Genomic DNA, 24,142 nt, shown 5'->3' on the forward strand with positions numbered 1-24,142 from the left:
TGTGTCACATTTGCAATGTATTTTATAGCCAACACAGAGTGCAAAGGTATGCCAGACTTCTGTGGGTTTATTTAACAACCGAAAACATGATAACATGATGAATTTCAAAACAGCTGCAGCGGCTGAAGACATTGTTATTCACTGTTTATTTCTTTACCTCAATGAAATATCATTCTACCCACAAGTGAATGACTGCAGCAAAGTGCATATGCATTCTTCAAACCACTCTGACATGGGATGAACTCATAATTTAAGGACTTTGTCTGAAGAACTCTACTGAACTCTGCTGCAGTGCTTTAAGATGTTTAAGTACCCTCCCTGTACTCTGTGCATCTCCCAGAGATTACTGTCTGCACAGTAATCTCAGGATTATTGATGAGTAATCTTAGGATTAGTGTCTTTCATAGTAATCTCACATGTACCTGAGCTTCAGCAGTTCCAATATAGTGTCCAGTAACTCACTTAAATCACCACTAACCATAAATTTGAGCTAAGGGACTCGATTTTCTCTGGAATGGCCAAGGCTTGGACATATGCATCCTTTTGCTGAAGGCTGTTACAGAAGCAGGAGGGAACAGCTGACTGTAGTACCATTCTAAAGAGCTGTAACTATCCCCTAAAGAATCATATTCAAGATGCTCAGTCCCTGTGAGCAGCTGAGTTACTAATGTGGAGAGTTTGAAGCATTCACATAGTTCTTTAAAATGGCTCAGTTATAGGTAGGGTGGTGCACAGGCTGTAACAAGTAACAGACAACAAAGTGTTAAACAGCTGTTACAAAGACACTGCCTGGCTCCATCCTGAGCTCCTTTGTAGTCTATCACCTGAAAAAAAGAATGTCATCAAAAAGCACATCAGTGGATGATGAAGAAAAGCTGGGTAACTGGCTGGGTAACTGTCAGTATGTGCTTGCCCTTCTTTGGCACTGTGCTACTGGCCATTGTTGGAGGCAGGCTACAAAGAAGTGGCCAATATGGACTTTTCATTTGATTATTCTTACACTCTTTCCACCGTAAGTGCCTTCCAAATAGCATTCTACCTCCTAATTGATAGGATGTTGTGTGAGTGCAACATGATTTCAGGGTTGAAAGCCGCTATCGCAGGGCCAGGTAAAGTCAAAATAAATTACTGTGAAAGCAGCAAGGTAAATTTAGGTCTGTGTTTCACTGAGATTTGGTTATAAACAGGTCATTGGAGCAGCAGCACAGCATATCTTTACAAGCTATCATTTTTTTCCCCCCTTTATAATTTAGTCAGGGGATAGCAGAACAATAAAGTGTCACAGCACAAGTCATAACAGGAGAGGTCCATCAGCAGCACCAGAATTTTCAAACATGAAGCATTAGCAGAACTGTAAGTGGTAACAGAAATGATTTTCAGAATATAAAAAAACCCCAAGAAACCTCAACAGTCCCAGAAGCCACCACTCTGCCTCATCAGAATCCAGCCACCCTTACATGCAACACAGCCAAGGGTCCCTTTGCATGTCTAGTGCTGGCAATTCAGACTATGCATTTCGCAACACTAAATGTCAGCGCATTTGATCTGGTCAGATGGATGGCTCTGTCTCATTTCTTTCTACACAAAGGGCAGCCTTAAAAAAGCCTTAAAAGGCACAATACATTCTCAAGGTAAAGATCACTGTAGGAAAAAATGTATAGTATTTCTGCATGCCGGCTACTGGCACAGAAAGCCAGTATTAACAGTGAAATCCCACCTTTTTTGTGATAAGAAATTAGGCTACTTGAGAACTTTTAAAAAGATTCTTCCACAGGGAGCCCATCTAGCAGCAAAGCATTTTGGCAGCACACCACCAGCTGAAGGGTGCTGTGCTGTTTTCCTTTCTTCCAGAGGGGTGCTACTTCATTAACACTTTTATCTATCCACAGAAGTCAAAAAGAGAGAAACGTGGCAGGATTCAGTGACTACATTCTATTATTTGCACAAGTGCTGTAGTTAAACAAAAAAAAACCCCAACCCCCTCAGATGCACCACACAGTACTCTTAAAATGTCACCTTGGGAGTTCTTCACTTTCACCTCCATGAATTGTTTTATTGCTAAAAGGATTATTTAGCTTCCTGACCTTGGTTTTTCCTTTGGGTACATAATAAATTCCAGAAGCTCGTAGAAGAAAATAACGCCTCTTCCATGACTTTTTTCCATCTTCTTTTAAATAAAGGGCCCCTTCAAGTTCTGGCACAATGACAGATGTCCCACAGAAGCTTTCCTGTGCAACAAGAATAATCATACACAAAATAAATTCATTTAAACACAAGTCTATAGGTATCCCTGAAAAAATGCTCCCTTGAAAAATAAAGACATTTTCTGTTGACAGTCAACAGATGAACACAGAGAGTGCACTTAGCAGATGAACACCTTGGAAAAACTTTTCCAAGCTAACATGGTGACTCGTTTAAGTAGACATACATGTGCTCAGTGAAGGCAATGAAACAGAATGGTTGGTACTGCTGCTGTTTTTTTTCTCTATTGCTGTATCCATTCTGTAGAGAAATATTTCTGTAGAGGGACTCTTTAGAAACTGTTTAGATCTCTAAAAACAGCTGAAGGAAAAAAATGCCCCCCAGTCTCTGCCTTCACTTCAAAAATACACATTAGCATTTACAACACAGTTTAAACAAATATAATGCATTGTTTGCTTAAGGACCTACTGTTGGGTAATTTTTAATGCCAACACACTTATCACTTTAAGTTCTCATTCAGAATTTGCCAGGACTTCTGCTGGTTGACTTCAGGAGACGCATTGATTTTGAAATGGGAATCCTCAGTCACCTGAGAACAGCATTTCCTTTGTAAACTTTGGTAACAGTCAAAGCGGTTTCCAGGAGAACTGTGATAATCTTTTCTTTCATATAGCTCTGGGTTTTTTTTCTCTCAAACTACTGAAGTAAGACATTAGGAAAGGCCAGGGGCTAAACAGACTTTCTGTAAACACGTAAAGGTTCTTTATTAACTGTTCTACAACAGAAAATGTGAGGTAGTGAGAAGTACATGTACCTTACCCCAAAGATAACTGTTTGCTACTGATCAGTGTTACTAGCACTATAAAGTCACAAGGGCTGGCCTAAGGGCTGTTTTCTTTAATTCATATTGGCATAACACTGCTTTTATTGTTATCATGGCATTACTCTTCATAGAAACACTAAGTAAAAATGTTTCATGGCATTGGGGTCTATAACATCACAATAATTTCCCATCATTTAATTTCTCTGATAGGGGATACAATCTACATTTTTAATGTCAGTAGCAGATGCAGAGGAAAATCCTCAGACATGAAGACACCAACCATCACAGAGCTTCCTGTTATTACACATTTGCCCACAAAGAACTAAATGCTGTTGTTGCAGAGCAGATACACTTTTGCTGACATTTGCATCATCATCCTAGGAAAGTGGCTTACCTCCAGTAAGGCCTCTTTGTTCTTATCATTCATTTCTTTGCGTTCACTGTTCCCTTTGTTTGCCAGGTAGAAATTCTGGTTAAGACACAAAAGAAATTGATGTTCATTATAAAGACAGCAATACAAGTAACTAAATCACTACAAATCCATTCAATAGTTGCTCAGTCTTTTTAATACTGAATATCCAAGCCAGCAGATGCAAGAGCAGATGCTTATGGACTCTTCTTATAGAAAACTCTAATTACAGCTGCCTGCTCATGAGTTTTAACTCTTTATTTTGAAACTACAAAATTACTTTTGCCTGTGTATATACAGCCTCATGAAAGAGTACTGGTTTGTCTTTCTCAAAAAACCAAGTTTGCAGAACAAAGGACACAAACACCATTGCCTAGGAAATAGACAAGATGATAACAACATGACAAATTTGGAAAGCCACCTACTTAAAATGTACTCATAATTCCCTAATTCTTCAGTAATTCTGTAGGAAGAAATCTAAATTTATCTGACTTATTATCTCTCTGTTTTTTCATGTGTCAAGAGTATGAGAATGGGGCAACATATTTAGGTGTTTAGAACTCCACAAGGACTAAACTGCAACGTAAATGCAAACATTACCAAAAGACAAACAAGAAGTGTGTAAATGAACATGCTGTTGCTACAGTGTAAGAAAGAAACAAACAAGCAACAAACGTGCCCTGCCAGTATGCCATGTTTACCACAACAAGGTTTATCTGAAGTGAAACCTTGCTCTTCCACACAACCACATCTTCTTTCTCAAGCAGTGCTGTGAACAGCAGTCTGACAGAAGGCAAGAGGAGACGGTTTTTGGAGGGGTACTAGGAGAGGAAGAGGAAGAGGTGTGGATGACCTCAAAACCAGTTCTTTAAAAACTGCTTTCTTAAAAGTTCTCATTAAGCCAGACAGTGGATATCAGAAACACAGCTGGCCTATGCTAATGCTATATCTGTGGTATGAACGTAAGAAACTTGAACATTTAATACAAGACAGTTATGCTAGGAGATGAAGCAATGCTCTTCTCCAGGACACGCGGCAGCACGGAACTGGCTCCAGACTGCCTGGACACAGTTTTAGTCCACAGAGGAAGGTGAGTAAATACTAAGGACCACAGCTTTGTGACTACATCTGAAGACAGCATTCACAGTGGAAAAAACCCAAACCAGCTCAAACCAAAACCTGGTTAAAAGCATGTTCTCTGCACAACCCATACAACAATGCCTACCTATGCAGGCCAGAATCACGGGTGTGACTGACAATGCTCCACTCATCCCACTGAAAAAAAAAGATACTGTTTTAAGCAGCTGCAACCAAGACCTCTGTACACAAGCCAGAGCTCTTCTTGACAGGCAGCACTACTGGTTTGATGTTGTCTCACCCACTTTTGCATCAATGAAGTTATCAAGAGAAACCTCAAAGGGCAACCCAGTTAGTCAGGGTTGGGCCTCAGGACTTCAGGATTGATTTGGAAGGCAGAGAAACACACAAGTTGTAAGCCTTCTTCTTCTGGAGATCATTATAAAAACAAACTACAACCCTTAAAACACACAAGGAAGATTCATCAAAGCAAGTACACCTTAACAATGGCTCAACAAGGCCCACGCTCATCAGCTTTACTACCATGGGGAGCTCATTCATTCTTCTCAATCAGCCTTCAGCACTGATAATAAGAAAACAAAGCTCCTCTGATTACAGCTGATTCACATTCAGGCATCTGGCATTTATTTAGCAGAAACACAGACCACCCTGTACTGACACCATCAATGGTAAAGAGAGAAAGTTTGTAATGATATCTATGCTAGATGTCTAACAATACAGCTTTTTCATTAGGGAAATGGCTCTGTCACCAATGTTACACAGATGTACATTGTCATCTTTCACCTATCAACACCCATTTCATTACTGATTACCTCCTTTATGTCTCTGCTCTGAAATCTGGATGTACATGGTACTTATTATTTGTCAGTGGCTAAAAACCTGAGGAGCAGACTGTACACTGTACTTGTTTGATCACTGTGTGGTCTCTGATTTTTGATCAGAAGCATTCCTCCCATAGGAGGCAAATCACATGTGTCCACAAGAGGTCATTCCAAGTCCAGTAGTCAAAGGTCATGATAAAAGGCAAGTTCTTTCCTGTCTGAGGACAAGACAGGGAAACACATGTTTGGTTTGTGATGTCAACTCATTAATCATAGAATTACAGAATCTCAAGGGCTGGAAGGGATCTCGAAAGACCATCTAGTCCAACACCTCTGCCAGAGCAGAACCACTTAGAGTATTAATGTTACAAAATGTGGCTACAGGGCAGCTCTTTGCACATGTCTACAGATTTGAGAATAAACTATTTTTTATGTTCAAAAAACAATTTCTTTATCTAGATAGGCAGCTGTTCTTACTTGACAGGATGGATTCATCCTCTTGAGTTGATAAGAAAGCAAACACAAAGGGTTAACAAAAAAAAATGTGCTAGCACACTTTGTCATTACGTTTGCTTTGTTTGCTCAGAGATGATGAGTCTTAGTGTTTCTGCTGAATTATTCACTGTGTCTACATACCTCAGACCAGCTGAAGTTGACACAAAGCCAGTTGCTCCCCCATGCCATTCTGCCTGACTGGAACTAATGCTGAGCTACAGTGGCCATTTTGACATGTACTATTAGCTGGGTATGACATCCTTAAGAGGCATTATACCAGCCTTTCCTCCTGTGTTTACACAGGTCAGTGGCAAAACTAGCTGATGACTATGTCTATGGCTTTACATTAATAGAAAATTCCATATGCACAAAAGAAAATCCTGTAAAGATTTTATAGCCAGCTGCAGTTAATTTTGTACTTTGCACTGTAAAGTACCACTAGTCTATGTACACACCCTTTCCACTCAGGGATACAGTCATCTTCTTTGATGTGGAAAGGAAGGTAAAAAAAGTAATTAAAAAAAATAAGGCTGTCTCTCTCTTCACTGTATAACCTTTAAACAGGGGAAGACAGAAGGTGTTTTCAGTAGTTTCAAAGAACATCTCTGGTGGCATGTAAGTAGATCAAATTTGGGTCATGGTAGAAACAGTAGTCTTAACTACTGCACTACCAAACTTTCTGATCAGTGTTCCACATCTCTACATTTATCCAAAATAACTTCCTAAATGAAACAGCACCTCTCTCATACCTTTCATCTTTCACACACAGCCTCATCCAAGCTGGAACGTAGCAGCTACTTGTCAGTGTGTGGCAAAAAAAAAAAGGTGTTCAAGGCAGCAACCTGCCTCTGCCCTCTTTCTGCTTAGGTTGCATTTTTGCTTTCAAGCTATTGAAACTGTTTTTCCAGAAGATCTGCAAGGTCCACAACAGCACAGATCAGACAACGTGCAGCAAACAAGGTAGCTGCTCTGTGCTCCTGACTGTCTTTGCAACGAGCTGCCTGTTTAGCTTCATCCAAACTGCACCCAGAAGGAGGCAAGAACTGGCAAGCTGCTATTTCATCCTATTTCAGTCCATGGCAACTGCACACTGAATGCAGTATGGTTTGTACAGGAAAAAGTAAAACACAACACAGTTATATCTGCAACCTGGATCATGGTGTGTCCACTAAAAAAAAAAAGCATATTAAAAATATTAGAAGATACCTGTAATTTCTCTGCAGATCACAAACATATATAAACAAATGAAGCTAAGGCAAAGTTCCTTTGAAGGCCCAAAAACCTGATTTTCAACTGTTTACTTGACTTTCTAACATTTGAATAAATCACCACAACAGACTTTTCATGTCTTAAGGGTGATGGTCTTCCTTTAAGAGAGGGGAACGTGGAACAAATGAAAGATGAACCTAAGCTAGGATGCAGCTAAGAGCAAAGCACTTAATAGGCTGATTAAAAGTCACCTGCAAAGTGGTTCAAATGTGTAAAGACTTACAGTCCCAAGGTAGAAAAAGAAAAATATGTATTGAAGTAGTATCTTCAACTTGAAACTATATCATAGTCTGAAATACACTAAATAGAGAAATTAAGATTACTAAGCAGTGGGAGTACAGTGAAAAACACTTCCTTTTTCTTACTTGTATTTCTTTGTGCATTTGCCAGTACAGTCAATAATCAGGTTCCCTACCATCCTTCTATGCTTCCTTCACTGGTAACAGTGGAGACAACCCCCCCACCCCCAGTGATTCATAAAGGTGGCCAAAGTGTTAAAAAGTAATACGTGGTGGATACTAGCCCAGTTTCACTAACTTCAAACTAAATACTGAAGCATGAAACTCACTACAGCTGTCCTGTTAGGAAAGACATTAAAAATTCTCACTCTACCCCCTTCTAAGGCTGTTTAGGACTCTTGTTTTTCAGGAGAAGCAGAAGAACAACTCAGTATACGAATGATGGAGCCAAAGCATGAAGTACTCACTGCACAGATTTTCATTAATTTTCATAAATACTGTCCAAAGCTAATAATTAAAAACCACAAATAAACAAGCCTCACATGCATGTGGTGTCATCTGCAGTTTGAATTTATTCTGCCTGCTCATACCAGCAAAAGGAAATACATAAGTAGGTCCCTTCCATTCTGTGATTCTGTGACAATCAAATAGTGTTCTAAGAGTGTGACTCTCATTTACAGTGAATTTAGATTCAACTGTCCCTTACAAATAACCCTGTTTAAATGAAGCAAAAGTATTTCCTACATTTTTCTAAGAGTTCCTTTTAGATGAGAATTATTCTTTAAGCTTTTGGAAGAGGTGTTGAGACCTGACAACCTTTCTTTTCAAGAGTCAAGCACATCACCACTTAACTGCATGACAAAGCATCAGCTTTCCTATGTTATAAAGGTTTCCTTTATTTGCACATGTACCAATATGTACTTTTGTTTCACTCTTTAGTCACAGACTTGTGACACTTCATCTCTGTAGATGAGTCACTGATGCCATTCACTGAACAGTCTTTTACTGTGAGTCCCCTGCAGGGGAAAATAATATCACGGTAAGGAAAGGGAAAAGTGTGCCTGTCTTTGTGAAGGAGGTGACACATGAGGATTTTGCAGGTGCTTTTTCTCAAATGTAATCTAAATGCTTAAAAAACATGTTTTCAGAAACAAAGCTGCAGTAAAATATTAGAGAGTACTATACAATAAGAATACCACCTTTACAAACCACCACTGGCATTAGCTCAGCAGCAAGTTGCTAGCACATACATAGAGGATAAACCCTGCATTTAAAAACCTCAGTTCCTCCTTAGGAAATGAAATATGTTTAATTAGTTGTTGTTTAACCTATACCAGTTATATAACTAGTTCACAGAAGGAAACAATGAATACTGGCACAGTTCATACACCTTCTCCAGTAGTTCGCTTGTGTTAGCAAGCCCCTGGACATATTTATAATTGTTTTAAGGCATTTAACTGCATCAAACTTCTCTAATTAAAATTTTATATCACTAATTTGTCTAAGAACAAATTGTAGGCACCTGGCCACTTTTGGAATTTGCCTCTTTTTTTACCAGAAAAATATCTGCATATTACAGAACTGTGAGATCTCCACTGAGAACGTCTGACAGAATGAGTACTAAATAAGACCAACAAGGAATTCAACTGCTGCTGCATTCCCACCACTGTCTGTGTCAAAAAACAAGCATTCAGTAATTTCTGTACTCACAAAATGAGTTTATGAGGCAAGCTTGACCATGCTAGGAAGAGGAGGCTGAATACATTGAGAATACAGTATTGGTGCACTGTATTTCAGTTTCCCATTGATAAGCAGTTAGTTTGGTAATAATACACCCTGCCCCCCACCAGCTCAGCATTTCCCCTTGGTTTACCTTTTCAGAGACTGACTAGATTATGTGTTTTACCATGTTTCATTATATAGCGTGAGCTCTGTCTGTACAATACCAATTCTTTTCTGCCAAGAAGACAAACCACTGATGTGACTGTACTATTCTGCTTGTCTCACACTGTTTAAATTCACTAAGCCTGACAGATGGTTAGAGTTTATTATTGGCAAAATATTCAATAGTGATAGTTGTAACTGATCTAGTTTCTTAGACTGTTCATTTTAGAGCTTAATCACAGAAAGGCTGAAGCTCAAGGAATGCAAACATGTCCAGATCAAGCTCAGTGTGTTCTGAAATGTGTGGACAGAGCTACCCTCTTATTCTGGTTTTGGTTTAGGTCACATTTATTTGCAAAGTTCATTTCAATCAAAATGCCCAGAATCTTCATCAAAGATTCATCTCCTATGGGAGGTTCACAGCCTTGCCCTAAGCCACTTGCCCAAATTCCAACACCAGCGTATGTATCACACGTGCAACCAAACCTCTGCTGCTAATTACGTTTCTGTGCATTAGACAGTATGACATCTTGAATCATCATGTACATTTTACTTCCAAACTTGGCTTTGCTGTTTCATATTAAAAAATCAACATCAATGCATGTAGCTGCTGGGGAAGTTTTCCTTCCCTTACTGTGGCTACTTGTTACATCAATGAAAGAAACTTCCTCTCGGCAGGTTTTATTTGAAACACTGGCTCATTCCAAAAAAATACCCTAATTTCCTAATGAGTAGCTTGGCAAGATTTGTTGCCAAATTATAATATGACTCATTTTTCCAGCAATGCTGAATTGCTCATTTTTCTCTTGCTACCCTCAGGAACAAGCCAGATGCTCAGTGAGCTAACAGACTGCTGACAAGGGAAAATGATCTGCTGCCCCAGAATCCATCAACTGTATGTACCAGGATGTTTGTAAATACAGTTTTGACCATGTATCACAAGAAATAAATTGTATAGAAATCTATTCTGAATGATTTGATGCAATTCAGTGTGCTGATTTTTTTTTTTAACAAAATTATTGTGCACAAGTTACTATTCACCCAATTCTCCCCAGTCTAAATGAAATCTAGATAAACTCTCATTACTACTCTTTATGAAGCTTCACGTTCAACTAGTAAAAACTGGACCTTTAAGGAAGAGTTGGTTTGCATCTGTAGAAATAGTGGAGAAACTTGTAGGAATGACCAAGGTCTGGTTTTTACAGCTGTGCCCAAGCAACAGCTTGTACCAGTAGAGAAATGATGCTTCACATTTTACCACTACAGACAACTTCACATTTTATCATTGCAGATAGGAATTCCAAGTAGTATCAGAAAAGAACAGAAAGTGTTAATTTCCAAATCTGTAGAGTCAAAATTCTGGTTTGTTTCTGTGTTGTTTTTTTTTTCCTTCTTCTTTTGTTGAAAGTACAAGTTTTGATTTTTTCCAATTCCAAATTGACAGAGCTGAAAGTAAATTAATAACACAAAAAAGCAGCACACAGACTAAACAACATCATTTTGGACTCTTATCCAAATACCACATTGGCTTACCTGGGGATTTTTAAATAAAGCATATTTTTCACTTTTTTCCAAAAACAGAATCTTATTTTCAGTGTCTCGAGTCCAGTCTGATAGCACCTCAACAACATTTTCATGGTCTTCAAAAAATCTCTCTGGAGAGATAGAAAAGGTAAGTTAAGACACTCAAACTCTCCTCTCCTGAGGCAGCAGAAATTCTTGTGTATGAAGGTAAACATTATTCAGTGCTTGCTCAGAGATGGACAGTCCAGCACTCTCCTCCACTGCATAGAAGGGAGGAAAATCACATAAAAGTAGCGTCATGTGGATGAGCAAATCAGCTACAGAAAATGCCTTACATAGCTTTGGCACGCTCCTGGATTCCTCCTGCACCTCTGTGCTGTTGCCTGAAGGACCCACTAGGGCAAGATGGTTACATCCATCCCTCTCAATATCTTTCTGCTTTTGTTTGCTTTTGGTTTTAAAGGTTTGCGGTATGACTGGGGAGGAGGAGGGAAGGGATGTGGAGTGGTATGTAGCCACTTTGGCTACTGAATTGAAAAGAAATCAGTAAAAACTTTCCTTGACTCTTTACTTATTGGAATAAATGAAAAAATGCCTTTTGTCAGCAGGAATAATTTCTATGTACTGAAAATAAAACATTTTGTTTCAAGCAACTGTATTTAAAAACAGAAACAGCAAAAGTGGGGAAATAAGAAGACAGATCAAGAACCAATACGAAGACAAACTGTTTCACCCAGCACCTCTGCAGTTAAAAACCTCACACCAGAGAAGCAGGAGACACAGTTCTCTCCTTTCCTGAGCGATCTGAACTCAGATCCTTCACCCAGGAAAGCCACAGGCTATGCTGAGGTTAGGTAACTCTGGTCTCTTCTGTGGTTTCACTTGTATAAAGTAGCTGAACAGTCACATAAACCCCTTCCAGAAGGAAAAGGAATTGAGGATAATTTGACAGGTAATTTTGGAAAGACTTAAGCCGCATTCTTCTACAAATTCAGCATTAGGGCAGGGAATTCACCCACACTTGATTTTCAGTATGATTTTGGCAGTTTCCTGGGAACAGCGGTACTCCCATTTCAGTGCTCTGTGGTAATCACATCTTCCTTGGCTTAGTACAACAGGAGATAATATTTTGTAGACTTTAACACTACCTGATACTTTTGACAAGGGATCAGGACGCCCCATCAAAACCAAATTTTGAAGTAATTAAATTCACAAAATGAGATTAGCTTCAGGGCTAGTTCACATGTACACAGTAACTTTTAACACAAGCAACAGAACACTTTTCATTTGGTAGCTGACACTTCTGCAATGCACTGTAAATATAAAGTACTATATAAAAGCCAAGTAACAGTTTTAAGGGTAAACAGTAACTTGCCAGTCCAGGACAGACATAAAATAATACTCATAGCACCAGCTACTTAATACTATTTTTTTGCCACACGTACTTTTGTTTGTTCCTTTCCAGTACCAGGCTTTTCTTGTATAAAAGGTATGATATTGCCATACACAGAAGGGTCTTTTTTATAATTACTGTTACAAAAAAAGGTCTGTTGTAAAGCAATTCTCTTCATTAGAGAGTACATGCTGGTAAGTACAACCAGTGTTGCATCACCATCTCACTATTGATATTTAACTTGTAACTAATCTAAAACTGTAGTTTACTTTATTTGCAATAATAATCTTTCAAAAGAACAGTATGGATAAAACACTCTGTCAAGGTACTTCTATAAAACTAGCTTTGATTTTCAGTTCAGTCTGAAATATTTGCTGTTGAAATTTGCTTCTTAAAAGTAAACATAGTTTTATTCTCTTGAATACTAACATGGAACGTAGGCAGAAAGTCAATGCGCAGGAAAGCCGGTCTTCTAAGCATGCTGATGGTAATAGAGGTATCTACAACTACCAAGAAGTATACTGACAAGAATAAAGAATAGCTCACATTGTTTTGATTTTGAACAAATTAACTGTGTGTTGCTGTGCACTGGAAGCAGAATACCATTCCATCCACACTGAAATTCTCTTCTACAAACAAAAAGGCTCCATTCCCAGCTGATTTGGACCTTGTGATAAACCTCTGCATCTGGAGTTCATAGATTTTTCCCACACCAACTACTTATTTATTTCCTTTCCTACTCTGCTTGGTTTTTAAAACAGTTTTTTTCATTATGAGTGTAACTTCTATACCCTAACCCAAAGCATCTAGCATTAGCTAGGACTGAGGTAACACAAGTAATTTTTACTCACAAAAGAAAGAAGTCAAAACATTAACCCCCAGTGTTTGTAGCACATGATCTCCTTGATGCCTTCAGCTTTAATTGTGTATTGGGGAATTCAAAATGTCTATCCAGATTATGAAGGAACACAAGTACATTCATTTTAATGACTATGGAGATTCAGCAAACAATCTATCATCCTAACACTCAGAGATGTTTTTCCTAGTCACACTAGACCAGAGGGAGCAACTTCCAACGACAAGAAAACGCTCTAAAATTATTCAATGTGACATTTGTGACATTTCTAGGGTCTAATGACATTTCCAGTCTTTCCTTAGTTAAGATAAGCAGGTACAAAAGAATGTAGCAATGCTTCTTCATGTATCATCTTAATGGAGTAGAAAGAACAGATTGGCAGTTAATGTCTCTGCTGTTCTTACAAGCAGATGAGTGTCTTCCTACTCATGAGCAGTCAGGTTTTCTCCAGATATTCTGTCTTTTTTTTGTTTTAGTTTAGCAGGATGATTATTCCTGTGGCTCTTTTAAAGTGCAATATTGAAGTTTAACTTTCTTTGTGGATGTTTACATCTCTGCTGAGAGTCTGTAAACTGAGAATGCTAAAGGTTGTTTGTCAAGTTCCCATTTCTCTAGGTGAAATGCAACCCTGGAAGAAAGTTGTTGCAATTTTTCTTTTGATGTGAATACCTTTACAGCCTGGACAACAAAAAGATTTCAAAATAACTCACAATTAGAGATTGCTCCATTCTTAATCGGGTCTAGAAATCTTTCTGAAACAAAACTCATTAAGTTGCACCAAACAATATGTAAGTTTTGCACAGCTGTTTCCTAGGGACCTGGAGACCAGGTTAATTACGTCTTAAATCATAAGGTACTACCAGTAGAGCTGCAGCCCTTTGAGACAATATCCTCTTCACAACTACACTTGAGAAAGTTATTATCAGAAGTGAAAAGCATTAAAAATGACTGAAATGCTTCTCAGACAGTCTTGTTTAATTACAACATTTGTTTGGTCAGTACCTAACGGTCTGCTGACAGCACTGCACCTTTCTTCAAAGAGCAGAGTTGTGTACTGGTGTGTTTGTGTCACGGCCTTAACAAACATAGTGAATTTCACATGTCACTTTCATTTTGTGTAAAAGAGAATAATGGAAATGGGGGTAGCCAAGGAGCCTTCTGCAGATCACAGCGCAGATGAGTGGAAGACTCACTTTTACAGCAAAAATGACCCAAGTACACTCCTGCAGCATCCCTCATCTTGGAGACTGCAATGTTCCAACACCAGTGGACAAATGGGCAGGAGAAATGTTATTCATTACCTTTTGAAGATTACCAACAGCATCAGACTCACTATATCTATTTGTTATATGCTCTGTCACATATAGCCACTTACCAATTTGCAGCTCTGGGTACATTTCATACAGACACCAGTCGACGTTGCAGTCGCAATGGGTTTTCTCAAAGAGATTGTCTAAAACATCCCGTGTCACTTGCCGCTCATCCACCATCAGCGACTTTGTGCTGTTATCGTACATGTGCACCTTGACAACGAGCTGAGGACAGAGTCACGGAAGAGTCAGTTAATTTCAGGCACACATAAAGGGCTAGTCTGAATCTGCTAATATAGATAAGAAAGATTAAGGCTGAAGGTTATTACTGATTCAAAGGTATCCTGTCCCACAGTGAGCTGAGGGAATAAAACCGCTTGGAAGCTTTCACATTATATTGCCATGAATGTAAAGATCTTTCTTTTCTCAAAAAAGGATATTGAATCTTGGCTTCAGGAAAGGTGAAATTGCCAAATTAATATCTTCTTGAAATCTACTAGATTTGCAATTAAGTGCTTGATAAGGAAAGCAAGTTCAAAAGGACAGTGTCCTTAATTCAACCTAGAAACACAGAAAGTTCAGTTTTAAATGTGAAAAAGAATGCAAGAATCTTACCATGCCAATAGACTAACCTCAAATCAGACTGAACTAAGATATATGGGCTGTATCCAACACTCAGCAATAAACAAACAGATGAGTTACTTATATTGACCAAATTAACCTAAGACATTCATTATTTCTTTATATTGTGAAGTATTTGTTAAATGAGAAACGGGACACTTCTTTTCAGAGTTGAACAGCGCAGGAAAATGCTGAAGTATATAAAATGTGATAAAGAACTGCTAATCAAGTACTTAAAATATTCCATTAGTACTGAAAACATTAGAAAATGTCTACAGGATCTGTATATGGAAACTAGAATGAAACTTGTTGTGAAGACTTATCCATTTAGTTTTGCTCAAATAGCTCCTTTATTCTAAAATGTGTTCCTAAAAAGCTTTGGTCCTATAGAGACCATCTCTTCTAATGTTCAGGCAGAATCAGAGGGTCGTGATTCCCAAGAGAAAAATCTACACTATCTCTGAAAAGTAAAAGCAAATGTAAAAAAACCTAGGAATTTGCTTTGATTCTAACCCTTGCAAGTATCTCCCTTTCCAAAATAAGCAACTGAGCCACTGTGCAGATCAGAGAGAAAAAGCAATGTTGTACATATGTAATCCACAACATGTATTGCGAAAAAAAAGGTATTTTTGTCTGGTTCTACTTGACTGCTCAGAAACAAACATAATGCTCACAGAATGCTTGGGATTGGAATGGTTGTTATCTGGTCCAATCTTCTGCTCAGGCAGGGCTACCTACAGCCTGTTGTCCATGACCCTGTCCAAAAGGCTTTAAAGTATCTCCATGGATGAAGACTTTACAACCTCTCAGGGAAGCCTGTGCAAGTGCTGAGCTACTCTCACAGTAAAAAAAATGCTTCCTGATGTTCTGATAGAATCTCCTGTATTTCAGTTTGTGCCCATTGCTCTGGTCCTGTCATTGGGTACCAATGAAAAGAGCCTGGCTCTGTCCTCTTTGCATCCTCCTTTCAGGTATTTCTATAGATTGACAAGATCTCCCCGGAGCCATCTCTTCTCTAGGCTACGCAGTTGCAGCTCTCCTAGTCTTTCTTGCTAGGAGAGATTCTCCAGATTCTTAATCATCTTCATGGCCCTTAATTCATTGGGATGGAACTCTGTTGAGCTTGGAGGAAGTTATCCTTGAATATTAACCAGTTTTCTTGGGCTTCTCCTCCCTCCAGCAGATATTCAAAGAAGCCAAAGTCTACTGTCCTCAAGTCCAAGGCTGTGAGCTTGCTTTTCACTGTGCTCTCTGGCTTCTGCCCTTCGCTTTTGGTAAAAGAGAGAAGACTAGTTTTTTTGACAGCCATTTAGTCAATTTAGAGTGCAAGATGAACAGTAATCTCATTACAGTGACATAGTCACATGAAGATTAAGCCTTACTTCTACCCTATGGTTCAAAAGAGTCTGATGACCAATGAGAAGTCATAAGTTTACTCATAGAGTGTTCCAAAGACTACACTGGTGAAATCCACCCAACACATTCTCTCTGAAGTTGCATTTGTACTTCAATGTAAAGTGTACTCTGGGAACTACCTCAAGTCTGGACATCTCCAAATTTATTGTAAAGCTTCAATTCTTGGAAACTCTATGGGCTCTGATCTCCAGCACTTTCCATCTCTTAATTGAGCAACAGTGAAAACAGGGCATATTGCAGCACTGTGTAGACACTGGTTGGAGGACTTCTAACTGTTGGTCTAAAATAATTTCTATTATCCTTGAACATTACTACACTGCTGTGAAAAGATTTAGTAAGAAGACCTTCGTTAATTTAATTGCGATTATCTAAACCCATATCCACTCTAGCAGAGAAGTTTAATACTTCTGGAATTAGCACAGCATAAATAGGCAACATTTTTATGTACACATCACTAGAGAAAGCAACCTATCATAACAGTGGGCTTTACCACAAGAAAAGAAAAGAGGCAGAGCCTTCCAAGCCCTTTTAAAAAGAAGTCCCTCAGAAGTAGCATTCTCCCAGAGACTTCAGGCAGATGATAAGATGGCTCCACAGAACATCTTTAGATGTCTCAAGTTACAGACAAAATATTAAAAAGTCTATCAGTTTTTTCCAATAACTTAGTTACTGAGAAGATAATAGACACTTAGCTGGTAGCTCTTAAAGTATTATTTTACTATTTTAAGGCCTACCTTTTTAACTTTGGCTTCCTTCAGTTTCTCCAATGCAAGTTTAATCTTGTCAGCTTTAGCCTGTGCCTCTTGTTCTTCCTGAAAAGACACAACATATTTGGTATACTTCTTGTTAAGTAAGGTCAGAAATTTATGTTTACCTGAAAAGAGTTACTTCTTGTTATTTATATGCAGGATGTAAAGCTTGTCATGGGAAACTTCCCAGTTACAGGGACTCCCCAGCTTTCCTCGATCTAATATCCTCCAGCCAAAGCTTTGGTTTACAAATCCAGCTTTTCCTTTTGTTTCCAAGTACAGTCCTTACATACCTGTTTCTCAAAGACTACAGGAATGCCTGAGAACTGGACTCTCCCATGTTTCATATAGGCTACAGCTGATGCAAAAGAGAAGATGAAAGATCTAGCCTGAATGAAACAGCACTGTGAATGCAGCCGCTTGGGACAAAAACCCCTCTCTCCACAGGGTTTAGAGAACTAGAGTTTTTAGGATCTTACTGAAAACTTAGATTGCAGTTATATCACATACAATTTTACCCTTTAAGTACATTAATTTACTTGAACTATTTCACTTGCCACATATGAGCTCTTACTGCACACATATTCACTGAGAGGAACACCTCCTTGAAATGGATGGTGTCGTGACTTTTAATTCTAGTAATAGAGCTATTCATGCTAACAGACACAGTTATATAGAGCACTCAAGTTCATTCCAGCTTTTGATGAATGCTACAGTAAAATTCCTAAAAATCTCAGTATCAGCTCTTTCACAAAACAGTTGTACCAATATTGTGCCTCTCTCTTAATATCGGTGAGGTTTGTGATCCAAGAAGACTCTGGATTCCCAGCTGCTGAGAGTTTTGGCTACATGTACCAGATGTCAGTGACTACTGCTGCCTCTGACTGATATGCAGATTGTGATGGTTTCTTTTTGCCATCTATCTTCCAGTAGTGTACCCCAATCACATATAGAGTTGGAAAAGCACATTTTGGACAGCAAGTAACCAGCTCAACTGTGGTTTGACTGTGTACTGGCTTCGCCAGGGCCAGGTTTTGGTAGCGGAGGGGGACTACAAGGGTGGCTTCTTTAAACAAAGAGTTGCCAGAAGCTTCCCCTATAGCTGATAAGGCTAATGCCAATCAATTCTGACAGACCCACAGCTGCCCAAGGCCTGGCCAATTAGTGACTGAGGTAATGCCTCTGTGAATAACGTATTTGAGAAGGGGAAGAAGTTTCTGTGCAGGTGCTAAACTGCAACAGCAGTAGAAGGGAATGAGAATGTGAGAGCAACATCCCCACAGACACCAATGTTAGTGGAAGAGGGAGAGGAGGATGCTCAGACCCTGGAAGAAGAATTTTATGCTTGCAGGCACACCCAACTTCCAGTCACTGACTGTGGGACAATGTTCCTGCTTCCACACAATTTTTCTTTGTGTTACAGCCTCCATTTTCTACCCGAAAGCCATAATTTTAGTTGTCTTCAAACTAAGAGAAACCCAAGGTGGCTGTAACTCATGGGAGATGCACTTGCAAGAAACTAGACCTAACTAAGCATTGACACAATCCTTTAGGATGTCAAAAACACAAGGTGAGGTATGCAGCCTGAAAGAGATGGCTTCATGAGTATTTGCTGTTGTCAAACTCTCCACTATAAATACCAGGCAATCAGTTTAAAAAAAAACAAAACACCTTTTTTTCCTTCAGGTATGGAACTTTGCATTGCTACAGCTCAGAGATGCTTAGCTTTGATAATCTGAAAGTATCTTCTGCAGTTCAAAAGAAGGTGTTGGACAAAAGTGGCTTTCACAGTAAGGCTGACACTTCTACAGAGGGAAGAGCACACAGTCTCTCACTCTGGTCCACCTCTTACCATCTCAAAACACGTCTCTGTAGGAAGCAGGAAAAGTATCTTAGCCAAAAGGATTGAGTGTTCAGGGCAATCCTTCTAAGGAATATTTTAGGCAGGTATAACTCAAGCTTCATCTGCGTGCAACCTGCATTGAACACAGTTGATACATTATACAAATCTGTGCAACAAAGCTCTCACCTGAGAGCCTTCATGTTTTCACATCATTTTACCAGATGCAAAATTGTAGCACTGCTAAAGAAATGCTTTGACAGGCTAAAAGATTTGGTTTCTCACTACAGTGCCATCAGCATGTTTTTCTGGATCATCAAACTCATGCACATAACAGTCACCTACAGAGAATCATAGAAAACATAAAAGCCTTACTTAGCCTAAGGACAGTTCTGAAAAGCAACATCAGAGTTGATGGATGCCTGTGCTTCCCTGAAAAAAACACTGTTCTTAATTTTGGCACACTTAAAGGTTAGCCAGTAGAGTCTTAGTATCACAGGTGCATTGGGAATTAACACTATTCTTATTTGGCTACAGACAACCAGAAGTATAAAATGAAAAGTCAGCCTTCCAAGAATCACTTATCAAGAACCCTGGCCATTTACAGCTGCATTTAATTCTATTGAGCAGAAATGTCACGTCAAAACAAATAGTAACCAAGACAGTTAATACTAATTTGAAATCAGGTCTTTCCATATTAAATTTTAAATGATTATTACCTCCATCATTCACACTGCTACTTGTGTAGCAGCCCTACAGGCAATTTTGTGGTCAGTAAGCCACACAATGGGTATGCCATCAGTGCTTGAACATAACATGTATCAAAAAAACAAGGACAGGGCTGCAGGAGAAAGCAGAACCAGTGCCTTAATGAGGAAATCATCTACTTAAGACAGATTCCTTAGAAACACCTCTACCTCCTGTTCCCATCCGTCTCTCTCCTCTCCCTGTATCTGCAAAGAGACCAGAACGCACTGCTAGGGATTTAACCCAGCACACAGTCTCAGAGAAACACTTTACTTGAAGGAGAGAGAAGGGACTTCCAGGTACATTTCTGTACACAGAATTCAGCAAGTATATTCTCTTTTCACTCTGAAATCTTATTTAACCCTCAGGTCATGCAGAATAGCATCCAATAGAGAAGCACTGGTTAGAAGGGAGGTGTGGGGGGTCTGTAGTCTAGCTTCTTGTCCAAAGCAGGGCTGTCACCAGCACTAGGTGAAGTCAGCCACGACTTTGCCTGGTAAAACTTGAAAAACTTCCAAAAAAAGAGAATCCATGATTTTTCTGGGTCAGCTGTTCCAGTGCTGCACCATTGCCTGAAATGGAAAAAGTTCTCCTACTGTCCTGTCCGAAACTACAAAGCTACAACACGTAGATGTTGCCCCGTGTTACATGACAAAACACTACCATGGAAAAAATTGGCTCTACCAGCATCATAGCAACCATTTGGGTATTTTTTAGGCTATCATCAGATCATTCCCCAGCCTCTTCAGTCAGACTAAACAAGCTCAGCTTCCTCAGCCTGTCCTTGCTGGCCCCTGATCACTCTCATGCCCGTCATCATCCCAAGATCTCTCTGCTGAACAATTTCCAGTATGTCCACACCCAGAATGGGGTGCAGTATTCCAGGTGTGGCCTCACTAGTGCCAAGAGAAAGACCAATCTACTGGTCATGTTCCTACCAATGCAGGCCAGCTTCCCATACTGAGATGACCTTGCACTCAAGGTTCTTATCCAAAGTGGCATCCACCAGGCTGCCATCTCTTTTTCAGCAGGGATGCTGCTCAGTCTGTTGCCTCCCAAACTGTACAAAGGTGTGGGGTTATTCCACTCCAGGTGTCAGACCCTGTAGTTTGCTAGGTTTCTGAGATTTTTTTCTGGCTATTCCTCATATCAGTTAGTGCCTTTATTTATAAACATTTTCATCACATCCACAGATGATCTTTTATGTCATCACTTGGGTCACAGGTGAAAATGCTGAAGAATACAAGTCCCAGTGTTGATTCCACTTGTTACCAGCCAGTAAACCATTGATTGCTAGCCCCAGGGTCCAACAGATTGGTTAATCTCAGTCCACCTAACCAGCTATCCTTCCAGATCATTATTTCCTCAACTTCTAAACCAGAGTATTTAGGACCTTGCTACTTACTTTGTTAAAGGTCATGAGTCTAAATCAAGAAGGGGACATGTTTTCAGGACAATAGATAGAACTTATCTTGATAGCATCTCCTCCATGTCAAGCACACCAGTTAAATAATAGACTTCAGCTGCTGAAGCTGTCTATTGGTTGCTTTTGCAAATGTTGATAATCCTTTAAGATAGGAAGTTAACCAATATCTTTGAGATACAGAAAAATGGTGAAGTTCCTCCCACATGTTTACAACTTTCACTCTTCTAACAGCACTGAAAGGTCCTATGCATCAAATGAAGCTTTATCAAGTGAATCACCTTTTGTATAACCAGGTCCTCTTTTAGCAACTTTTCTGTTCCTTTTGCTAAATGTCCTGCTAAGCACAGGAGAAGCAGTAAAGTTGAGCTGATTCACATTTAGTTTGTGTGGACTTTTAAACTGCAATGAATTGTCCACAGTTTTAAGCAAAACTGAATGGCACAGTACTACACAGGCTGACAGAGCTCTTTTCACGTTCATTAAAATCTTTCCATTCTCTAAATGTAAATATCTTCTCTCCATCATTGTTACTATGCATATGAATACTGAAAGAGATACTTTGAGATCTTTAATGATTTCAGAGTCAGGGTTTTTGTGCTGTATCAGTCTTCTAAAGCAGGTACTCTTCCCACAGGGCTGTAACAGGACAGAGTTCTTATATTATCTCCCTCTCTCTCCATCACCTCATATCAAAGAAAATAACTTCTAATGCTTCTACCAGGAATATCACATTTTATTTCAGCTGTTAAAACAGCTCTGCAAGAAAAAGAAAATGAAGAAGGTTGAGAGAAATCTGAAATTTTAGTGTACAGATAAGCCAATTGTTTATAAAGAGTATCTACTGATAAGTTTGGCATTTGTCCCATATTGCAGATAATGTTCATTGCTTCCCCAGACTGAGAGTGAGCAGAGGAATTCTGTGTTAGGATTAGGAAAGGTACTTCTTGTGCTCGGCATTGTACCTAGTCTCCTAGTCTCCTAGCAAATGCTGAATTTTGTAGAACTGAAGAGCTTTTCCTATGCAAGAAACCATTTAGGCCAGGGATGGATTTGGGAAACATCCACAGAACTGTCTCATCAATATCAATAGCACAGACTGCAATGAACAAACACAACGACATCTTTACAAAAAGGTGGGATCTTTGGCTATGCTTTGCACTGACACCAAAGCCAAGTTCTTTTTTGGAAAAATATTAACTCATCAGTACTTAAAAAAAAATCAGTGACAAGTTTTCCATTACAGTAAATCATTTACAATGATTTATCCCTGTCTTGGGTTATCAAAACGATGATCAGAAAGCCAAAGGAATGGGGAATAGGTCAAGAAATGAGCAATAGGTCAAAGAATAGGCAGAAATTGCTGAGCCCACATAATAGAGAACTCTCACCCAGAGTTCATGCATGTTTCATCATTGCAAAACCTTCCCAAGATGTCTCTACCTGGGATTTCCACTGTTGTTCAAATACCACTTGTAAAATTACAAGAACTACTGAATACCTACAACAAGGTTCCAGTCAGACTTACCTGGGTGAGGGGCTCAGGAGGAGGAGGTGGTGGTGGAGGTGGAAGGTCTAAATCAGGGTCTGGAGGTGGAGGTGGCAAGTCATCCCCAAACTGTTCATTAATGGTAACATAGAGAGTGGATTTAGAATTCATGCCACTGTCCAAGCCAATTGAAGGATAAGTGACCATACTTTGCTCATTGCCAGAAGTAGTTTTCTGGGCTTGTAAAGTTCTCTGTTCAACATCATTTATGTCTGCTACAAGATCAGCCATTAAAGCATCCAGGTCTTTGTCCTCTAGGGTACTTAAAGATTCTGTAAAGAAAACCACAAAATGTGTCTGAATGAATACAATGGAGAAGGATATGTCCCCAGTTCCATGGAGACAAAATAGCAGAAGGCACAGTTACTGAGAGATAGATGGGTTATGGGAAAGGAAACAACATCTAAAATGGGTTCAAGTAACAAACATGTTTTAGGAATAGACATTAACCTGGTCATACTTAAGGTTCAGAGTACAAGTAACTCTATGAATACAAATTAAACAGGATAGGAAGCTTAATTTTCAGTGACACAACCTCAGGCTCTTATGATGTTACAAAACCTGGTCCTGATCCAGCAAGGTTTCTGGGCACGTGCTTAATGATATAAATGCATGATGCTATTATCTTAACTACACACATAAATGCTTAGCAAGTTCTGGTATAGCACACAACAAACTATGTAACAGAAGCTTAGAAGAATATCTTAATATATTACCACTATTTTACAACTCTAAAATTCACATGGAGCAGAATCAGAGCTTTAAGACACAAGACATTTGTAGCACATCAGTAATTGCATGCTCAACATCTGCCACATACCTCATGTAATATGCAGGGTTTTGAGGATCCTTGAAGCAAAAGGACAAACAAGAGAGTCTCTTCTCAAAGCATCTTATCAATCAGACAGAAATAATGTAACTTTTGCTTTCTGTCTCCTACCCTCTCAGAGTATAAGATAAAGTCCTATACCAGAAATTCATATGCAATTTGTCTGAACCAGCCATAAGGTACAGAGATCCTGTGGAATACCATCCTGTAGGATGATTTACCTTTCTAGAAGAGATCAGTTCTTTAAGAACCAACAGATTAAGTGTTTTAAATCTCTTTGAAAAGCCTAGTTAAAAAAAAACAAACAAAAAAATCCCCAGCCCCAAAACCAAGCCCACAAACACTTAAAGGGGGATTTTGGAAAGGGATGGAGAGCACTGAGCTAGATACTAAAAAATGCTAATATCATAGAATCATAATACAGTCCAAGAAAGAATAGATCACTTAGAGTAAATGTGAACATGTCTCAGTTTACTCTGCTTTATCTGTTAGGCTAATAGAGTACTTTCACACACTTTTCCTTTCAGTTTGAAAGTTGGCTTATGTTTCTCTCTACAAACCTTTACCCATTTTGCTGGTAGAGGCATTAGGTAGCTTAATAATGAACTGATTCTGAGAGAAAAATACAGGTTAAAACTGACTCAG

The 24,142-nt window shown here is 39.1% G+C and overlaps 1 protein-coding gene across 4 annotated transcripts in view; it reads right to left on the bottom strand.

Moving 5' to 3' along the window:
* Nucleotides 1-24,142, bottom strand: part of APBB1IP (amyloid beta precursor protein binding family B member 1 interacting protein) — a 68,034-nt gene that overhangs the window by 24,650 nt on the left and 19,242 nt on the right. For all 4 annotated transcript variants that reach the window (XM_061997266.1, XM_061997265.1, XM_061997264.1 and 1 more), the window contains 6 exons: nucleotides 22,648-22,940; nucleotides 17,095-17,172; nucleotides 14,389-14,548; nucleotides 10,774-10,895; nucleotides 3,420-3,494; nucleotides 2,085-2,228 (listed from right to left, as the gene is read on the bottom strand). In XM_061997266.1, coding sequence (XP_061853250.1) covers nucleotides 2,085-2,228; nucleotides 3,420-3,494; nucleotides 10,774-10,895; nucleotides 14,389-14,548; nucleotides 17,095-17,172; nucleotides 22,648-22,940 — 872 coding nt within the window. The remainder of the gene's footprint in view (nucleotides 1-2,084; nucleotides 2,229-3,419; nucleotides 3,495-10,773; nucleotides 10,896-14,388; nucleotides 14,549-17,094; nucleotides 17,173-22,647; nucleotides 22,941-24,142) is intronic.

The sequence above is a fragment of the Colius striatus genome, chromosome 5, assembly GCF_028858725.1.
Source record: "Colius striatus isolate bColStr4 chromosome 5, bColStr4.1.hap1, whole genome shotgun sequence".
Taxonomy (NCBI): domain Eukaryota; kingdom Metazoa; phylum Chordata; class Aves; order Coliiformes; family Coliidae; genus Colius; species Colius striatus.